We start from the raw sequence: 16,555 nt of genomic DNA, 5'->3' as shown, positions 1-16,555 counted from the left end.
TGAATAGGACAACCTAACTCCCTAAATTCTTTATTATTATTTAGTAAAGCAAATTGTTCGACTTTCCAGCGCAAAGTTTGCTCTGCGACGGCTCCTTTGATATGCAAACCATTTTATTAGATTTCTGTTAACATCTCACTACAGGCGGTTCCGAAAATTCTTTTGTTTTTTTTTAAGAAGAATTACTACCCACAGCGTTAATTTGACATTGTAAGAATTTTCCTAAAGGATAATTTTTTTAATTATGCGCTTGACCGCAAGGTTAACGAACTTTTCAAGTTCGTCTTCCAGTATGAGATCCCACACCTTTTTTATTGTGTTTCCACATATTATCTAATTAGGCCAAGGTCTGCACTGCGTAGATTTTTGGATGTTTTTCGAGAAAACTCATTGCCTCATAATTTTTCTGTGCGTTCAATCATCAAGATCTCCAGAAGTTCGCAATACTTTCCCAAATTCTCTTATGTTGAAACCCAACCCACTTTTGTCGTTAAACGCAAATCCAGCTCAAATTATAACACAGCCCTTACCTGATGGCCGATATATTCTAATCTCATATTGAAGTTGTTTGCTATGACAGTGGAATTGAAAGTCACCAGGCTTATGTAAATTATTTTTTTTCATCAGTGAAAAGTACATCATACGTTCTTCGATACTTTTCAGTCGAATTCCGTCTTACGCGCTTATGAAATTGATTAAGAGCCGGCGCACACAGAAAGCGTTCTGCGGTCTTTGTACTATGTGCTTCCCTATGTAGCAATGCATTTAACCGAAGGTTAATGAGAACTCTTGCATTCTAACGTTTTATTCACAGGAAAACAGCGCGCGTTCCCCGCTAAGCTACATGGTTTACACAGGAACTCCTCGTATACCCAGACACTAATATATGGTTTGAGGAAGACCGTCACATGGGTTACGGAGGAATTCCTTAGAGATAGAAATAAAAGAATTAAGCAAGACCTGCAAGAATTCTCCCTAGATTCCCCCTGTCAGTATTTATATTGCAGGAATCGCCTTTCTCCAGTTGGCATCTTACTTTTGTATATCATCTAACATTAAACTATACAATTCACTGAAGCTATTGACATACGAAAATAAAGAATCAATCGTCTCTCACGTTTATGTAATTCGGCAAAAACAGTATCTCTTTTATCTTCTCACTTTCTGTTAACTGGGGGCACATGGTGGTTTCTTGGAAGCCACCAGGCTCCTCAAAAGCAGTGCTTTTTCATCAGAAGTTGATCTAAGAAAGAACATTTTTCACGCACAATATTTGTAGCAAAACTAGAACGCTAGTAATATTTGGCCGCCGCCTGTGCGCTTGGAACTCCCGCAGAACTTTAAAGCTCAGACCACGATAGGAAGAAATGGCACAATATTTGTCTTCGTCGACTTTTTTTTCTAAAATTGTTCCTTGTAGAGAATCGGCAGGATAACAACAGTGCGATCAAAAATATACTTTTGCTCAATAAATATCCACTCGAAAATTCACTGAATTTATGCCAATTTCAATCTCAAATGCACTACAAAGTGTTACAACATACTATGTAAATACGCCGGTGAGTGTTCTGGATAGCAAAAAATCACAAGCGTAATAACTGTGTCATAATGGAACGTTTATAGCTGCAGTAGGTTGCCGATGTTTTTCAACTGAAAATTGCATTATTTGAAACCCATTTCGAAATTTAGAAAGATTATGAGTTTATCTCATAGTTCAAAAGGCTGCATAACATGGTGATAACGTAAAGGAATGTCATCGGCCTTCAAACACCTATTAAAGCACGCGTTATGGAAGAAAGGAAGGAGTAAGAAAACCAGTTCCCAATATCATTGCAGTGGTCATCAATGTTAACTTCATTCGACTTTTTTTCTTAACAATCTAAACCTGAATTGGATATTGTGATGCGGTTGGATGGACTTCTCTGGTATATGCGTATCGAGCATCAATTGACTGGAGCAAATAGGGGATGTATTGAACCTATATGCTATGAGGTACACAACCAAAGTCAAATATATCACGCATTATTCTTACAACTGTAACGCGAATTACATAGTCCGTTTTTGTGAACACATTTAGCTAATTAATTATGTGATTATTTGGCCGATTAAAACTATATTTTTTCCATCAAGATTTGAGACTTATTTGACTGTTGCTAGATAAATATCAACTCATATTGCTCAAAATATAGGAGATCATCATATACAAAATAACAAGATAATACACTACTCTTATCGCTTCCTTAATAAATCTTCTAGTTGCAACAAAATCCTTTTCTCATTTCATTTTCCAATAGAACAAAATTGAAATGTTCAAGTCAATTGTATTTTAACTTCAAATTTATAAGAATTAATAAAGAACGAGAATTTCGTTTGACAATAAATTTATACTTACTCGTACTACATAATTGATCACCTTCAAGGTTTTGAAAAGTGCCTGGTATTATTCTGTAAGATTATAAACTTATGTTCTCATAATTTACATGCAAATGTTTCCGCTCTACTTCCTGTACTTGATTATCAACTGTTGAAAATTGTATTCAGAAGTAAATTATTTCCATTTACGAGATTATATTGCTAAATAGTTCAGAGCTAAAATTTTATACCACTAAGAGTTAATTTTATATACCTAAGTACAAAAGTATTCGTTGGTTAATTGACAGTTTCAGAATAGGTAGACTTTTACTTTTCCGTTGGTATTATGAAAACAAGCTTCCTGTCACTCTTACATTACAAACATATATTCAGAAGGACATCCAAGTCAATATGTAGGATGAGCGTACATGGTACCCATGTAAATAAGTTCTTTGAAGAGTTTTAAGAAAGTACGATCTGGAAATGTAAAATTTGTATTATATGCAAGATGTAAAAATTATGGAAATTTAAAAAAGGAAAATAAAGAATTTCACATTTACTGGTCTCAAATATGTTCAACAGTATTCATTAGAATATCATCTTTGCATTCTTTTTTTTTTTAAATATATAACCTACTTTCCTAGAAACCGATAGTATTTACTAGATTCATTCAGTTTCGAGATTTAATTTTAGATTTCGTGGTAAAGCCAGGCAGGACTATTGGCTGTTAGATGAGGATACAATATTGAAAAACAAACTGTAAAAATTATTTACAAAAGCTCAAAAAGATGGCATTTTTTATAGATTATTATATGATTTCTTTTAAAGATGGGAAGCACCAAATAATTTCCAATTCTTACTCCTAACAAATCCAAATGAATCCTGTCTTGCAGAGAGTTATTTCGGATAGTCTTATCTGATGCAAGATGCAACTGCTTTGAATTGAATACTGGGTCAGAATGTCTAATAATTTCATTTTAAGAAAAACAAGTCGGGAAACCGGAAGCTTGACGCTTCAGGTATAAAAGGTTTTGTGTTTTCTTATGTGAGGAGCATAACGTAGTTCTCCATTGGCTGATAGCATTGACCCGAGATATTTAAATCGCTCAGTTCTGGGCAGGTTACTGACATTGCTAGAACTGAGCGATTTAAATATTTGGAAGTCCTAGGATGAATTTAAGGGGGATTTTTCAGTAAATTTCTAAAAGTTAGTAATATGCTATTAGTAAGCTATTTGAACAGATATCGGAATGGGACATATTTTGAGGCCTAGATTTCACCTAACCGCACCACCGTGATTTTTTTCGGATTTTTGAGTTGGGTAGTTTCCGAAAATGAGTCCTGTCTCACTTTAAGTGCATACATTGTGACTTCTTACTCACGCACTTTTTAATTCACACCAAAACTAATGTCAGTTTCGGAAAATACAAATCGAGACCTTGACCTCATTTGATACCCTACACAACTATGTCCGGTGAAATATTTTTTTGAATCCGCCCTTTGCATGTATGGGGAGCCCCCTTTAAACTCCACCTAAATTTATGTCACTCACTGTATGGGTGGGATTTCATAGTTCCCATCTGTCCACCAAATTTCGTTTGGATCGGTTTAACCGTTTTGGAGAAAAGTGCGTGTGACATACAGACAGGCCTTGAATCGATTTTAATAAGGTTTTGTCTTACACAAAACCTTAAAAATGATTAACTTAATTATGCAGACTTCAAATTTTCTTGTAGGAAAGAAGGAAATCTCTGATTGTAAAGTGTGTGGGAGAAGGTAGGCTGCTTTCATTCGGGTACGCTACGAACTGGCTTTGAATATCTGAACCGAAGAGATTTCCTTCTCAAAGCCGTCACGTTCCTTGTAGGATAGTTTTGTTAACACCCACCGGGAACCATACGACACGACAGATTGGGTAACACCCATTGGAAATGTCACGACCCGATACAATATTGCCTAGTGTATTTGCAAGCTATACATATTGTAAACACTATTATTAACTTATGTTTGGCGTGGGGAAATGCCTCCTGCTACATCAACAACAGACGGCTGTCTGTGTATGTTTCATACATCAGACAGACAAATATCTGTATCAATGTCAGACAAATGCCTCTCCCGTATAAATTACTGTTTCAGATAAACATCTGTGCTTCTGCTAGGCAAATGTCGTGTCTGTCGGCAGAAGATATCAGATAGGCAAATGTCTGTTGCAAGTAAATTATTTTTCTGCATCAAATAAATATCTGTCTGCCCCACGCATCAGACAAAGATTAGTCAAACAAATGTCTGAGTCAGCGTCAAACAATTCCCTAAGGTTACTTTTTAGTCCACTCTACCTAATTCATCCATATAATAATACAATATAATTCGTCAAAAGGCAAACAAACTGGTTAAATATTGGTTACCTTCATATAACCGAAAAAGAAAATCAATTTCTCAATAGGCGATGGTATCTATTCAAATGCTGAAAAAGGGAATACTATACCATGGAATGATCCGGCCCCCCTTTTTAAAGGGTTATGTAGATCATGTTCTCCATAAAGTTGTTATACATATTGAGCAAATCCATTGGAGATGAATAAGCCTGGTTTAATTTTGAGGCAAGTTCTCGGTACACCCATCCCATATAATTTGAAAAACCCTCGAATCCAGGTTTATGATTGATTCAAATGCTTTTCATCTTTACACGAAAGATACCATGAAACTACATATACCTTCAAGAATATTCTTGATACAGTATACCTTTAAGTTTGCATTAAGTTCTGTTTCATGCGAAAGATGTGATGTCGTCGTGTATTCTTCTAATTAGCTAATTATCTGAAGACACCTAAGCGCCCAGAAAAAAAATTAATGGATACTATCGGAAATTTTCCACGAGAAAAATCTTGCTAGCCTAATGCCTAATGCTACCCCTGCCCGAATGAATAATATACTTACATAATGTATTTGTAAACATTAATTATAACTCAAACAAACTTATGGATTCCGGACCAAAAAAAATCAAAAACCCACCAGATTGTGATTTTCTTAGAGTGTGCGACGGTGGCACAGAACTGCAGGTTGCTCGACACAATAACAACGCTAGATCCGCTTTCGCGGCACTGTCTAAAATCTGGAAATGCAGTTATCTCAGCACCAAGATCAAGTTCATACTGTTCTATGCTAGTGTTCTTTCTGTGTTGCTATATGCGAGTAGCAAACGGAAAGTGAAATCCACTGTTACCCAAAAGTTCCTAGCTTTCGGCAATATCTTTCTGCGTCATATCATCAGAGTACCTTGGCCTGACACTATCACAAACGAAGAACTTGGTCGGCGGACAGGTCTGCCACTCGTACGCACAACGCTCGGAAGACGAAAGTGGCGGTGGATAGATCACACATTAAGGAGGGGCGACAATTGCGTTGCGCGCTACATCATGCAGTGGAATCCACACCCCAAAGGTGGCCGACAAGTGGGTCACCCCTAGGGCACTTGGCGCAGAGCAGTAGGAGTGTGGGCGGCTTGGGAAGTTGTGGGTGCTAAAGGACATTTCAGGTAACCGCGAACGATGGCGCGTAGGTGTGGCTGATGCGCTCAACTCCACCAAGGGGTGAATGGCAACCACTTAAGTGGTATCTTTATCGGTCTAGATAAAGCTCAAAATTAAAGAGAAATGAGTCTACTGTGCGATGTTTCCTCATAGTGAGCAAAACACGACACCAACCATAAAATATTCCCCGTATGTCATGGTCTGTGGATGCCTAACAGGACACGAAAGTGGAAAAATAATGATGGTGGATAGTCATGCAACTGAGTCCAAATGTAAAGAAATTCTACAGGATGGTTTATTTTCCATAATTGAGGTGAAAAGGTCTATAAATGACTTGCGGTTTCGTCCAGGGCAGAGGCAACTAATCAGACGCTGCCTCACATCTGCCCTGGGAGGAGCCTGACCGAAGTGGTTACAAGTTGACATTTGCTCCCTCATATTAATTAAAAAACACGACATGTGTATAAATTATAATGGAGACAAAACCGCCTTGCAAAATTCGGGCCTAAGCCGGCCGAAGCTAAACTAAAATTTTGTTTGAGAATCGAGGGATTTCTAAGTCCACTATCCACTTAATGGCGGACCGGACCAGTTGTGGTTCACGGAACCCTCATCCTTGGGCCAGTAGTTGTAGAACATATGACTTGCGGTTTCGTCCAGGGTAGAGGCAAATCGTCAGACGGTGTCTCACCTCTTCCCTAAGAGCATCCTGACCGAAGTGGTTACAAGTTGGCATTTGCTCCCTTATATTAGTTCATTACGTTAAGAAAATATGTATAACGAGTTCTTTACTGATAAAGTCATAATTTCCAGATGAATGGATCAAAGCAGAACAATTGATGGTGAGCTTCCGGAAAAGTTCTGAGTACATTTTTACTACTGATGATAATCCTGTCTTTAGTTGATTCGCTATATCCCAAATGATCACAACCATCATATTTTGGAGATGAACAATCTAATAGTATCAGGGCGTTGAAGCTTGTTAGAACACTTCGTTCAAGACCATCATGTAGTACACTGTAGGAGGCAATGTGGACAGCATTGCCCTCGCCCGTAATTATTACCCTGATTTGACTCAGATTATCATTCACAACTGAGTCGACTGGTATCCGACATCCCGTCATAACAAAAATTCTTCTGCCATCAAAGAAAATTAAACCGCGATCTTCCGCTTTGACAACCCAGCGTTTTAACCACTAAGCCACCCGGAAACAATAAATATAATATAAACAATAAATAAATGAATTGATGGCTTTAAGGTAAATCGGAGTTAAGATAGATATATTAACAAAACTCAGATTTGTTATCAATCTAATCTAATAGGTTCATACTCTTCCTCTTTTCATTGATGGACACAGCATGAAATGCCATGAACAATTTGTCTATTTAGATAGTGTGGCACTGAAGTAGATGTCGCCCACCGGATTAACAGCGCAAACCCCACATAACTATGTTAAATGATAACCCAATAACTTGAAGATAAGTTGCGATGATGATTCGTTACATTCGTCATTACAAATCAAATGGCCAGTTTTGATCTAGGGCTTGGAGCGTGTTAAAGGCCTTAATTTCAAAACCGCAACGGGAAACTAGAGACCAATGCGGATAGCATTCTGTTCTCCCGGGATTGTTACCCTGATTTGACTGGGTACTTATCCAAAGCTAAGTTAATTAGCATTTGACACCCAGCCACGATACAAATCACTATGCCATCAGTGAGATTTTAACAGCGACCTTCCATTGAGACAGCCTAGTGCTCTAACCATCCATCATTACTGACATTACTGATAATAAAAGCGCATATATGTGTGGTAAATCTATCAGTTTATTAAAAATAGGTGTATCTAAGGTAACATCTACAGCTATTGATAACGCTACTATTGTTTCTTAGTAAATCGGTGATTATGCAGGATCTGCATCTCCCAGAAGTTCTCGCCTTCTTGGACGTTGACTTAGTAACGGTCTCGGTTTATATAAATCTTCGCTTGAGTATCGTTGATTTTTTATTTTGAATCCATTATTGTTGTTAGATTTTTCAATCCTTACAATACCTTCAGCTGTAAAATAAAAAAAACATTATAATAATAATCGCTGGCGCAACAATCTAATTGGATCAGGGCCTTGAAGTGTGCTAGAGCACTTCATTCAAGACCATAACGAAACACTACAATACACTGTAGGAGGCAATGTGGTCAGCACTGCGCACGCCCGAGATTATTAGCCTGATTTGACTCAGGGCTAAGTCGGCTAGTATCCGACATCCAGTCACGATAACAAATCCTTTTGCCGCCAATAAGATTTGAACCACGACCTTCCGCTACGATAGCCCAGCGTTCTAACCACTTGAACTATCCGGACACTGTTGATTGCTACTTTTCTTGCAGCTGTTACTTAATAAGGGTGGAAAACTACAACACTTTATTCAAAATTTTGATATTTTATCTGCCTATATCTTTCATATTCACACATACCTTTAATCATTTTTCCATTCTTGGTATTCTGCGATATGTTCTTCATTTTCGTATCAATACATTCATTTTCCTTGGAACTAACGCTTATATCCGAAGAAGTTGGCGAGACGTTGACGCGGTCTTCGGTAAGGCAGGACATCTTGTGAGGCTTATCATACTCGATGCAGTCAATAATGAGACAAGTTTCATTACGCCGCTTATCATTCGATGGAGTCAGCATTTTATAAACCGTCCTAGAAGGACTGTTAGCTTTGCGTTTGCGTGAGACATTGTTCATTATTGGCCATTTGCCATTGGATGTTTTCATGATTTTGTCTTGAAAATACATTTGAGCTGGCTTCGGGGTAGACAAATCGGAATTGAGGTAAGTAACTGTGTACTTGGAAACGTCGCGAATAGACTTGTCGTCTTGGACATTGATCACATTTTCGGTTAGATGTTTGACTGCGTCTTGCACGTCTTCATCGCAGTCCAGTAAATATGCTGGAGTTGAATTGGTTCCAATTGTGGCGTTTAATTTAGATAATAGAGCTTCTGTATTTCGTCTTTCTTCTTCAGAAATTATGAAAAATCTCAAATCTTCATCTTTGCCAGAACTACGATGTGAGTCTTTGCTTGTTTTAGAACGAGATATCGCTGAGGAGTGACCTTGAGCAGGATCGTTGCAGGAATTACCTAGAAATCGAAAAAAATGATTAAAATAGTTTTATTGAATAAAACCTACAGAGTGTCTATAGCAAAATTGTGGGAATTACAGCTCTGTCACCGCTGCGCTTCGACCATCAGATGGAGCGAGGGGCACTGTAAAAAGTTAAGGAGCTATCCTAGTGTAAATATAGCTTATAGCATGTAGAATAACGTAATAAAATTTCAAGGGCGAACTGCTAATATGTTTTAAGTGGCAGTGGTTTAGAAAACCCATCGTCACGCACTTGAAAAGGGCACTTGGCAGGAGAATCGCTTATATGGCATAGAGTTCATCTAAATATGAAACTAATACCACATCAGTGAGAGGGGTCGAGTTTCGATCATTGTAATATATAAAAATACACGAGCTGATTAAAATAAGAAAGTTTTTGAAAGTTATGGCAGTCAAAGGTAGTATAAGTACCACGGCGAAACGGGAAAAGTTGTATCAACTGGTCCTCCGGGTTGGGGGTTGGCCACTGCTGACAACCCTATACGGAAAGCCAAGGATACGAAGTCACGAAAGGGGTCTCGGTGTGGACGCATTCTGCAAATGTGGGCCCGGCAACGAAAACGAACTGCCAAGCAACTAGTCGATACTCTGTCCCAATATAAGCCTGATGTCACACCGTTAGAAGAGATGCGCGGGACATTAATAGCTTTTCTGGATAAGAGCCATTACACCAGTAAAGCATGTCAGCCGCAAAATGAAACCTGCTGTTATTGGCTACATAAGCAAACAACTAAGCACTCTGTGTTTGCGAGACAGAACAAACGTGGACCTCTTCAACTAAATTGACCACGTGTTAATCGAATGCCCCCACCTCTCAGCCTTGATGAATGTAAGCTAGCTGCGGAACGGAAGAATGCTGTATACCGGATAATTCTGCAATCTCAAATAACGCAGGCACGCTCAGAGACCTATCACGAACTCCGTCAAGTAGAGAAACGAGTTCACAGACAGAAAAATTAAGCTTGGGAAAACCAACAGGACTGAACTCGGGAAGTATACATAGCAACTGCACCAGGTGCCTTATAAACCTCGATGCTCATCCAGCCGAGACAAAGGGGGTATGGGTATATTGGAGCGATGGATTGATCACTTTGATTAGTTGATCAACAACCAAAATATCGGCAAGTTGGAGGTCCCGTCAAATGAAGATGAAAAATTTCGGCACCCTTAACCATGAAAAAAAACAATCCAAATATGGAGGCGGCAACTTGACCATGTGGTTCATCAACTGATGTTCAAAGTGTGGGAGAATGAATCAATGCCTGATGACTGGCAACGAGCCATTATCTGTCTACGCTCATATAAAAGTACCATTTAGTATTTTCTCGAATACACACGGTGTATCCAAGTCGTATGGTCTCCCAGCTTTCGCCAGTGTATTCCAGGCAGAAGTACTGGCGATATTGGAAGTCTGTCATTGGCTGGAGCGTGATTCGAGCCCCAAGCGTAACATAGCCATTCTGACCGACAGCCAAGCGGCCATCAAGGCCTTGTACTCAACGACGACATCTTCCCGGCTGGTGGGGCAGTGCAGAGAACGCGCTCAACCATTTGGGCGGCACGCTCAAGGTCACTCTCCTCTGGGTTTCCGGGCATAGGAACATAGAGGGGAATGAGCGGACTGACGGATTGGCCAGGCAAGGCTCTGCTCTTGGCAGTCCCTTGGCGAATACAGTCGATGTTCCGCTGGTGGCTGTCGGGGGCGGAGTCTACTCGCACTACCTAGCAGCCGCGGGCCTGAGATAACGAAGGCTTACAAGCTGTGCCAAATCAAGGAGAATTTGGCCCGCTTATAACATAGCCTGATCACGAGAGCTCCTGTGCCAGACGCGTGCAAATGCATTCAAGATTACGGCGATCTGCACGGGGCACTACCCCATAGGGGACCATGCCGCTAGGCTCGGCATACCCTACAACTCGCATTGCCGAAGCTGCGGAGCAGGAAGGGAATGTTAAGGGCTGGCTCTGAAGATCCGAGCCGGCTGGACTCTGCTCCCATAACAACAGTCACGGTCTTAGGAGTTTGTGGCATCAAAACGGCGCACCAAAGCGCTAATTCGGAGCGGCCACTGATACCTACCTTATCATTTAGTATTTCTGGTATCATAATTTCTCCGCTTCCGACAACACTATTGCTTAGTACCATATGTGGTAGCTTAGTCGGGGTAAAACTATGGGAGAATTCAATATCACAAACAAATTGGATTGACTAGGCTGGCCCTAACCAAAGTGCGAGGTCAGATAAAAGCAGCACTATCAACAACGTTCTAAGAGAATGTCCAATCCTTTTTGATCTGCCCCTGGAAAAAGTGGTTCGCAATGCTGACGTAAATGCGTTGGGCCCCATCCTTTGCAAGTCCACCCTCCTGCCGCAATTGACATTATAGGAAGAACAACCCGAGATATACGTCTTTACCTAGATGGGTGTGCGGGAAAAGACGCGGGGTCGCATGCTGCACATTAATGAAGGCAAAATGACGTTCGTGTAGCCAATGCCAGCACCAAAAATCAAAGAAGGAATAGCGTCAAATTGCACAGTTAAGTCCTTGAGGCTTTAACCTGTCTGGACGACTTAATCGATTAATTAAAATTAGCCGACCTTCAGCTTCTAGATTTAATTTCAAATTTTTTATTGTTCTTTAGATGGTATAATCGAGCTGTAATTCGTTCAGCATGTGTTTCAATCCAAGGAACACGAGGTGTAGTTTTCAGATCAAAAGTGCGCAGGCGCAGCTATGAGTCCGCGAAGGACTTTTGGCCAATCAGCCTCGCCTATTTAGTGTTGGAGACTCTAAAGCGAGTCCTGGATAATGACGGCGGTGGACCGGTCGCCCTCTCCAAATCTAAGCGTGACTATCTTGAAGGCAAAACCGCAAGGACCGCTCTTCACGAGATAATTAGCAGTCTTGAACAGTTGCTACACTACAAGCAGCATTACTTTCTGAATATAGACAGACTATTCAACAACGGGAGCACTAAAGCCATCAAGGAGGTCATATGCAATGGCTAGTATCCATGCTAAGATGCTTAAGATAATCAAATCTGATCTCGGAGATGGCCGATTGAAAAGAGCTATGAGCAGAGAGATACGCCATTGTGGCACCACCTCTCCAGCGCTTTGATTGATAGTGATAATCTTTCCCTCCATTATCAACATTATAAAATACGCATTGGGAAAGGTGTGTCTGTGAGCTGCAAGATTTGGACTTCGCATAAATTCAACCATATTTACAGGTGTTACTGGGGCTCTGCAGTCTTGGCAGACTGATGCCCTAATGAACTACTATACCTCCTCCCCTTGGACCTTCATATTAAATACCCTGTATTGCGCAGTGAGTTCAGACTCAGTGAGCAAGGATGCTGAACAACAAAACTCTTAGAACAAAAAAACATCTTAGATGAAGTACCACGGGAACTATGGGCATTATCAACAGACTACGCCACACACCAGTCGAGATTTATGATGTGTCGCGAGGTTACGACACAGTATTGTTTGCCGCCCAGTTGTATGATCTGCTAGGTTACGCCAATGTATTCTAAGCGGAGATACTGGCAATACTGGGGACCATTTAATGACTGGGACATAATCCGACGAATTGTAACATAGTCAACCTGGCCGAAGCCAAATTGTCATTAAGGCCTAGTACTCAGTACAGATATTCTCCAAGCGGAGCAGTGAAGAGACGCGCCTTTTGGTGACTGGGAACGGTGGAATTCAATCGCACTCTTTGATAGCCCCTCACTTTATCAAGGAGAATCTGTCCCATCTACATGAAAACTAGCGAGAGTTTTGGGTCAGACTCGTGCAACCACGTACGGGATCATGGCATTTTACCCGAGACACTGGCCTAAAGGGAATCATGCTGCCAGTCTACAATTTGTATTGTCGAAGTTGTGGAGAGGAAGGGGAAACCCGTAGGCACTTCTTTTACGATTGCTTGGTTCTAGCTAAATTCAGGCTGTAAGGACTAGATAAACAACTCTTTAGGGACCTCAAAGAGATCTTTGGTTGTAGGGTGGAGGAGGGATCCGGCTAGATTTCGTTCTCCTTGCCCTTCTGATATCAGTAACCGTTTTAGTAGCGGAAATTAGAGAGCGAGGAGATTGACAATCGAATAAAAAAATGTCAGGACTGGGAATTAAAAATCTCCCAAGCGGAACTGTATAAAGGATGAGAAATAGAGATAAAAATAAAAGTTTGCCCTTCCCCGATATGAGAAAATTCAGAAAAACATTAAGCGAGCTTTTAAAATATAAAAACTAAATAAAAAGTGATTACTCACTGTTCGATGAAAAATTTCCTGATGAATTTGAATTAGAAGTTGACTCTTTAGTTGTACTGTGAGATGATCTTTCATGTCCGTGACGACTGCTTCCATGTTTCGAGCCATGCCTATGACTGTCTCCATCGTTAGAATCCGTTGACTTCCTTCTACGTTCTTTGTGTCGCGCGGAAGAATGGTCGTCCTTTTTCCGATTCTTATCCTTATCTCGCTCCTTATCACGACTATCAGATTTCGATTTGTGCTTGCTTGACGATGAAGATGAACTGGAACGTTTTTTTTCATCTGCTGATCGATGAGATGATGACGAAGTGTGATTGCGAGATGACGAACTAGAAGATCTATGGGAATGACTTTTACTGGAACTTTTGTCGTCTTTCGACGATTTGGATGATTTATGATGATGGGAGTGATGACTGGAACTTTTCGAACTTCGATTTTCGCTCTTTGAGCTGGATTTAGATTGCGGTGGGGTGGATGGGGGCTTTAAAGGTTGGTCTGTCTTCGACTTGCTTTGTGGTGACGCTGATTGTTTTGTTGCCTCCTGATCTTTTGAAGAATTGACTTTGTCTTTCGGAGAGAATGGAGATGGTGGCTTAGACATAGTTTCGTTCTGAGATGTTTCAGAGAGCGAGAAACTTGTCTCTTTGGATGAAATTGACTTCAGATCGAAGGATGTAGGTGAGTTAGGACGAAGCTCTTCATATGGCGGCGGTGAAGGTGAGTTAGCGTAGTCCTCATTCAATGGAGACGACACGTCCTCTAACTGAGAAAGCTGATTGGGCGATGCAGAATGTTGCTGCTTTGGAGAAGGAGGGCGGTAATCATACCTCTGCGTATATTGTGGAGAACCAATCTTCTGCCTCGGAGGAGACGGTGGAGAAGGAGGTTTGTATTTCGGTGACGGAGGTCGGTGTAATCCGGATTTGCTCGGAGTTGCGGCAGCCTCGTATTTCGATCGAATGTCAGATTCTCGTTCATAACGAAAATGTTTGGGGGAGCCAGTTCTTTGTTGGAGAGATGGAGATAAAGGGGTCGAGGAGAATGGCCCTGATGCTGAATTACTTTTCTGTTCAGGTGATGTATAGTCGAATTCCTTGGTGCCAGTTGTTTCTGGCGGAGAAGACGGAGGTGTTCTCACCATTGCGGCCCCCTTACTAGAAAACGAAGCAAGCGCCTTCGAATCATGCTGATACGTTCTTTCAGGCGAGGACGGCTGATGTCTCATTATCGGATATTCTTCTTTTGGAGGAGGAAGCGGTGGTGAAGCCGGCTGTATATTTGGGGGAGATTGCTTTCGTAGTGGTATACCGGGTAATGGAGGTTCCTCTCCCGGTGGAGGAGGTGGTGTTGATGGGAGCGGTGGCATACGAGGAGGAGACGGTGGTTTAGATGACAGTTGAGGCTCTGATGGCGGCAATGGAGGATGCATATATAAATCATCCCCTGGCGGAGGAGGTGGAGGGGGAGTCGGCGGTGGTGGTGGAGCCGGCAGCATATAATAGTTTGGTGAAGGTGGTTTTTGCAGCATACAATCGTTAGGTGGAGATGGTGGCCTGGGCCGAAATGATCCGCTTCGACTTCCATTAGAATGCAAGTCCAACGAATGCTTGTTCCTCGATCTGGAGCCCGTTGAATTCGAACCGCCAGATGAGTCGTTTTCCGAAAGGCTCATATCTACCGCAGCAGATCCGCGCTTGTCATCTTCGTTCGTTAAGGAATGCTTGGTTGAAATGGAATCGCCCAATGCGTCTTCGGTTTTAATTTGCGAATCGTGCTGGGATTTAGCACATGCTTCCTCCGATTTAAAATGGGGATCAATTTTACATTCAGATTTGATGTCAAGTTCGAGTTGATCGTCCTCACGTTTAATGTCCATTACGTCACGATGAGAGAAACTGAATAAGTTGCCGTCAACCTTCCGTTCGGTACCTGTAAATCAATCAACGAGCGGATTTCGAGGATTCCGGTTATAATCTACACAGAAAACATGTAACCTCACCTTCAAATTTGATGTCCTCTCGTTTTATATCGAAATGCAAATCATGCTGTGTGTTTGCCTCTTCCGAGTTCTCGCTGAACTTAGGCATTTGAGCTTCCTCGGAGATATCGACATCCGCGGGTTTCTTCACCATTGGCTTCTCATTCTGGCTGTTATCTTCGTTCGTGACAATCGAGAGCCTGCTGTTGCTTGAAACTTCTGAAAGTTCCGACTCAGGCTGCGTATCTGCACTCACAGCGAATTTTGCGACGGGACTTTCCGCTTTGTGTTCGCTCGAAACGGAGTCTTGTGAAGTGAGTCCACTGATTCCAGACAAATGCGAGTTGTCACTGTCGTCCTTTTTTAGGGAAGTCGACACCACAACGCTTTCGATTGGTTCAAATGGAGGTGACTCAAACTCCTCGTTTTTGTCTTCGTTTGATTCATTGAAGATGTCCTCCTTTGACTCGGACTTTGTCTTATCCGAATCAGGACTGACTGCCTCCAAGTCTGTAGGTAACAAATCAGTTTTGATGTCAAGGCTGCCATTTAGGCACTGTGTTTGCGGTGAGGTATGCGGTTTCTCGATGCCTAAGTACTTGTAGGCGATATCTTCGATCTTTGGCTGGAAGACTGTCGAGATTTTCGGGTTTACTACTTGGTCGACAATCCGCTCTACGCCGGTGTCCAGAAATCCAGCTCTGCAATAAGGGACGAAAAAAGTTAGCGAAACTTGCTTCACTCTCTAATTCACTCGTTTTAGCATAATGCTGCTGCGTTTTGAAAAGCAAAGTGAATTGTTTAATCTCAAATAAGGACGAAAGGCTCCCCTCCCACACTAGGGGTTGCACTAATTGCGTTGTTATTTGATAAGCATAAAACCACTTACTCCACAATGTATTTCCTCAATTTTTCCCGTAACTGGAATTTGTTCAAATCACTTTTCCACTTTTGATCCGCAAGGAATTTCCCAACCGATGTTTCCACACGCTGCCGTAGGTTCTGGTAGGCGGGCTTGGTATCAACGTCGGCCATTGAATCTTTCCGGAACTGGTCAAAAACTCCCTGTGATTTTACCTCATTGACAATTTTGTCAACGAGTATAAGATCGACGCCGGCGTGCATTTCGCGAAATTTCCGATGAAATTCACTACTAAAAGATTGCAAACTGAAAGTTATTTACTTCGTAATGCACGGCATCTGCACGACCAAACTGACGTTTGGTCTGTAATCAGCAA

General features: G+C 41.4%; 1 protein-coding gene across 1 annotated transcript; it reads right to left on the bottom strand.

Annotated features, from left to right (window-relative positions):
• Positions 1 to 7,689: 7,689 nt before the first annotated feature.
• Positions 7,690 to 16,555, bottom strand: LOC119651716 (serine/arginine repetitive matrix protein 2). The gene is made up of 5 exons (XM_038055438.1): positions 16,207 to 16,555; positions 15,339 to 16,018; positions 13,337 to 15,268; positions 8,354 to 9,028; positions 7,690 to 7,939 (listed from the first exon to the last, which is right to left on the bottom strand). The coding sequence occupies exons 1-5, from the start codon at positions 16,440 to 16,442 to the stop codon at positions 7,785 to 7,787; spliced, it is 3,678 nt and encodes a 1,225-aa protein (XP_037911366.1). The 5' UTR covers positions 16,443 to 16,555; the 3' UTR covers positions 7,690 to 7,784.

The sequence above is a fragment of the Hermetia illucens genome, chromosome 3 (assembly GCF_905115235.1).
Source record: "Hermetia illucens chromosome 3, iHerIll2.2.curated.20191125, whole genome shotgun sequence".
NCBI lineage: Eukaryota > Metazoa > Arthropoda > Insecta > Diptera > Stratiomyidae > Hermetia > Hermetia illucens.
This window is presented reverse-complemented; position numbering and strand designations above follow the sequence as displayed.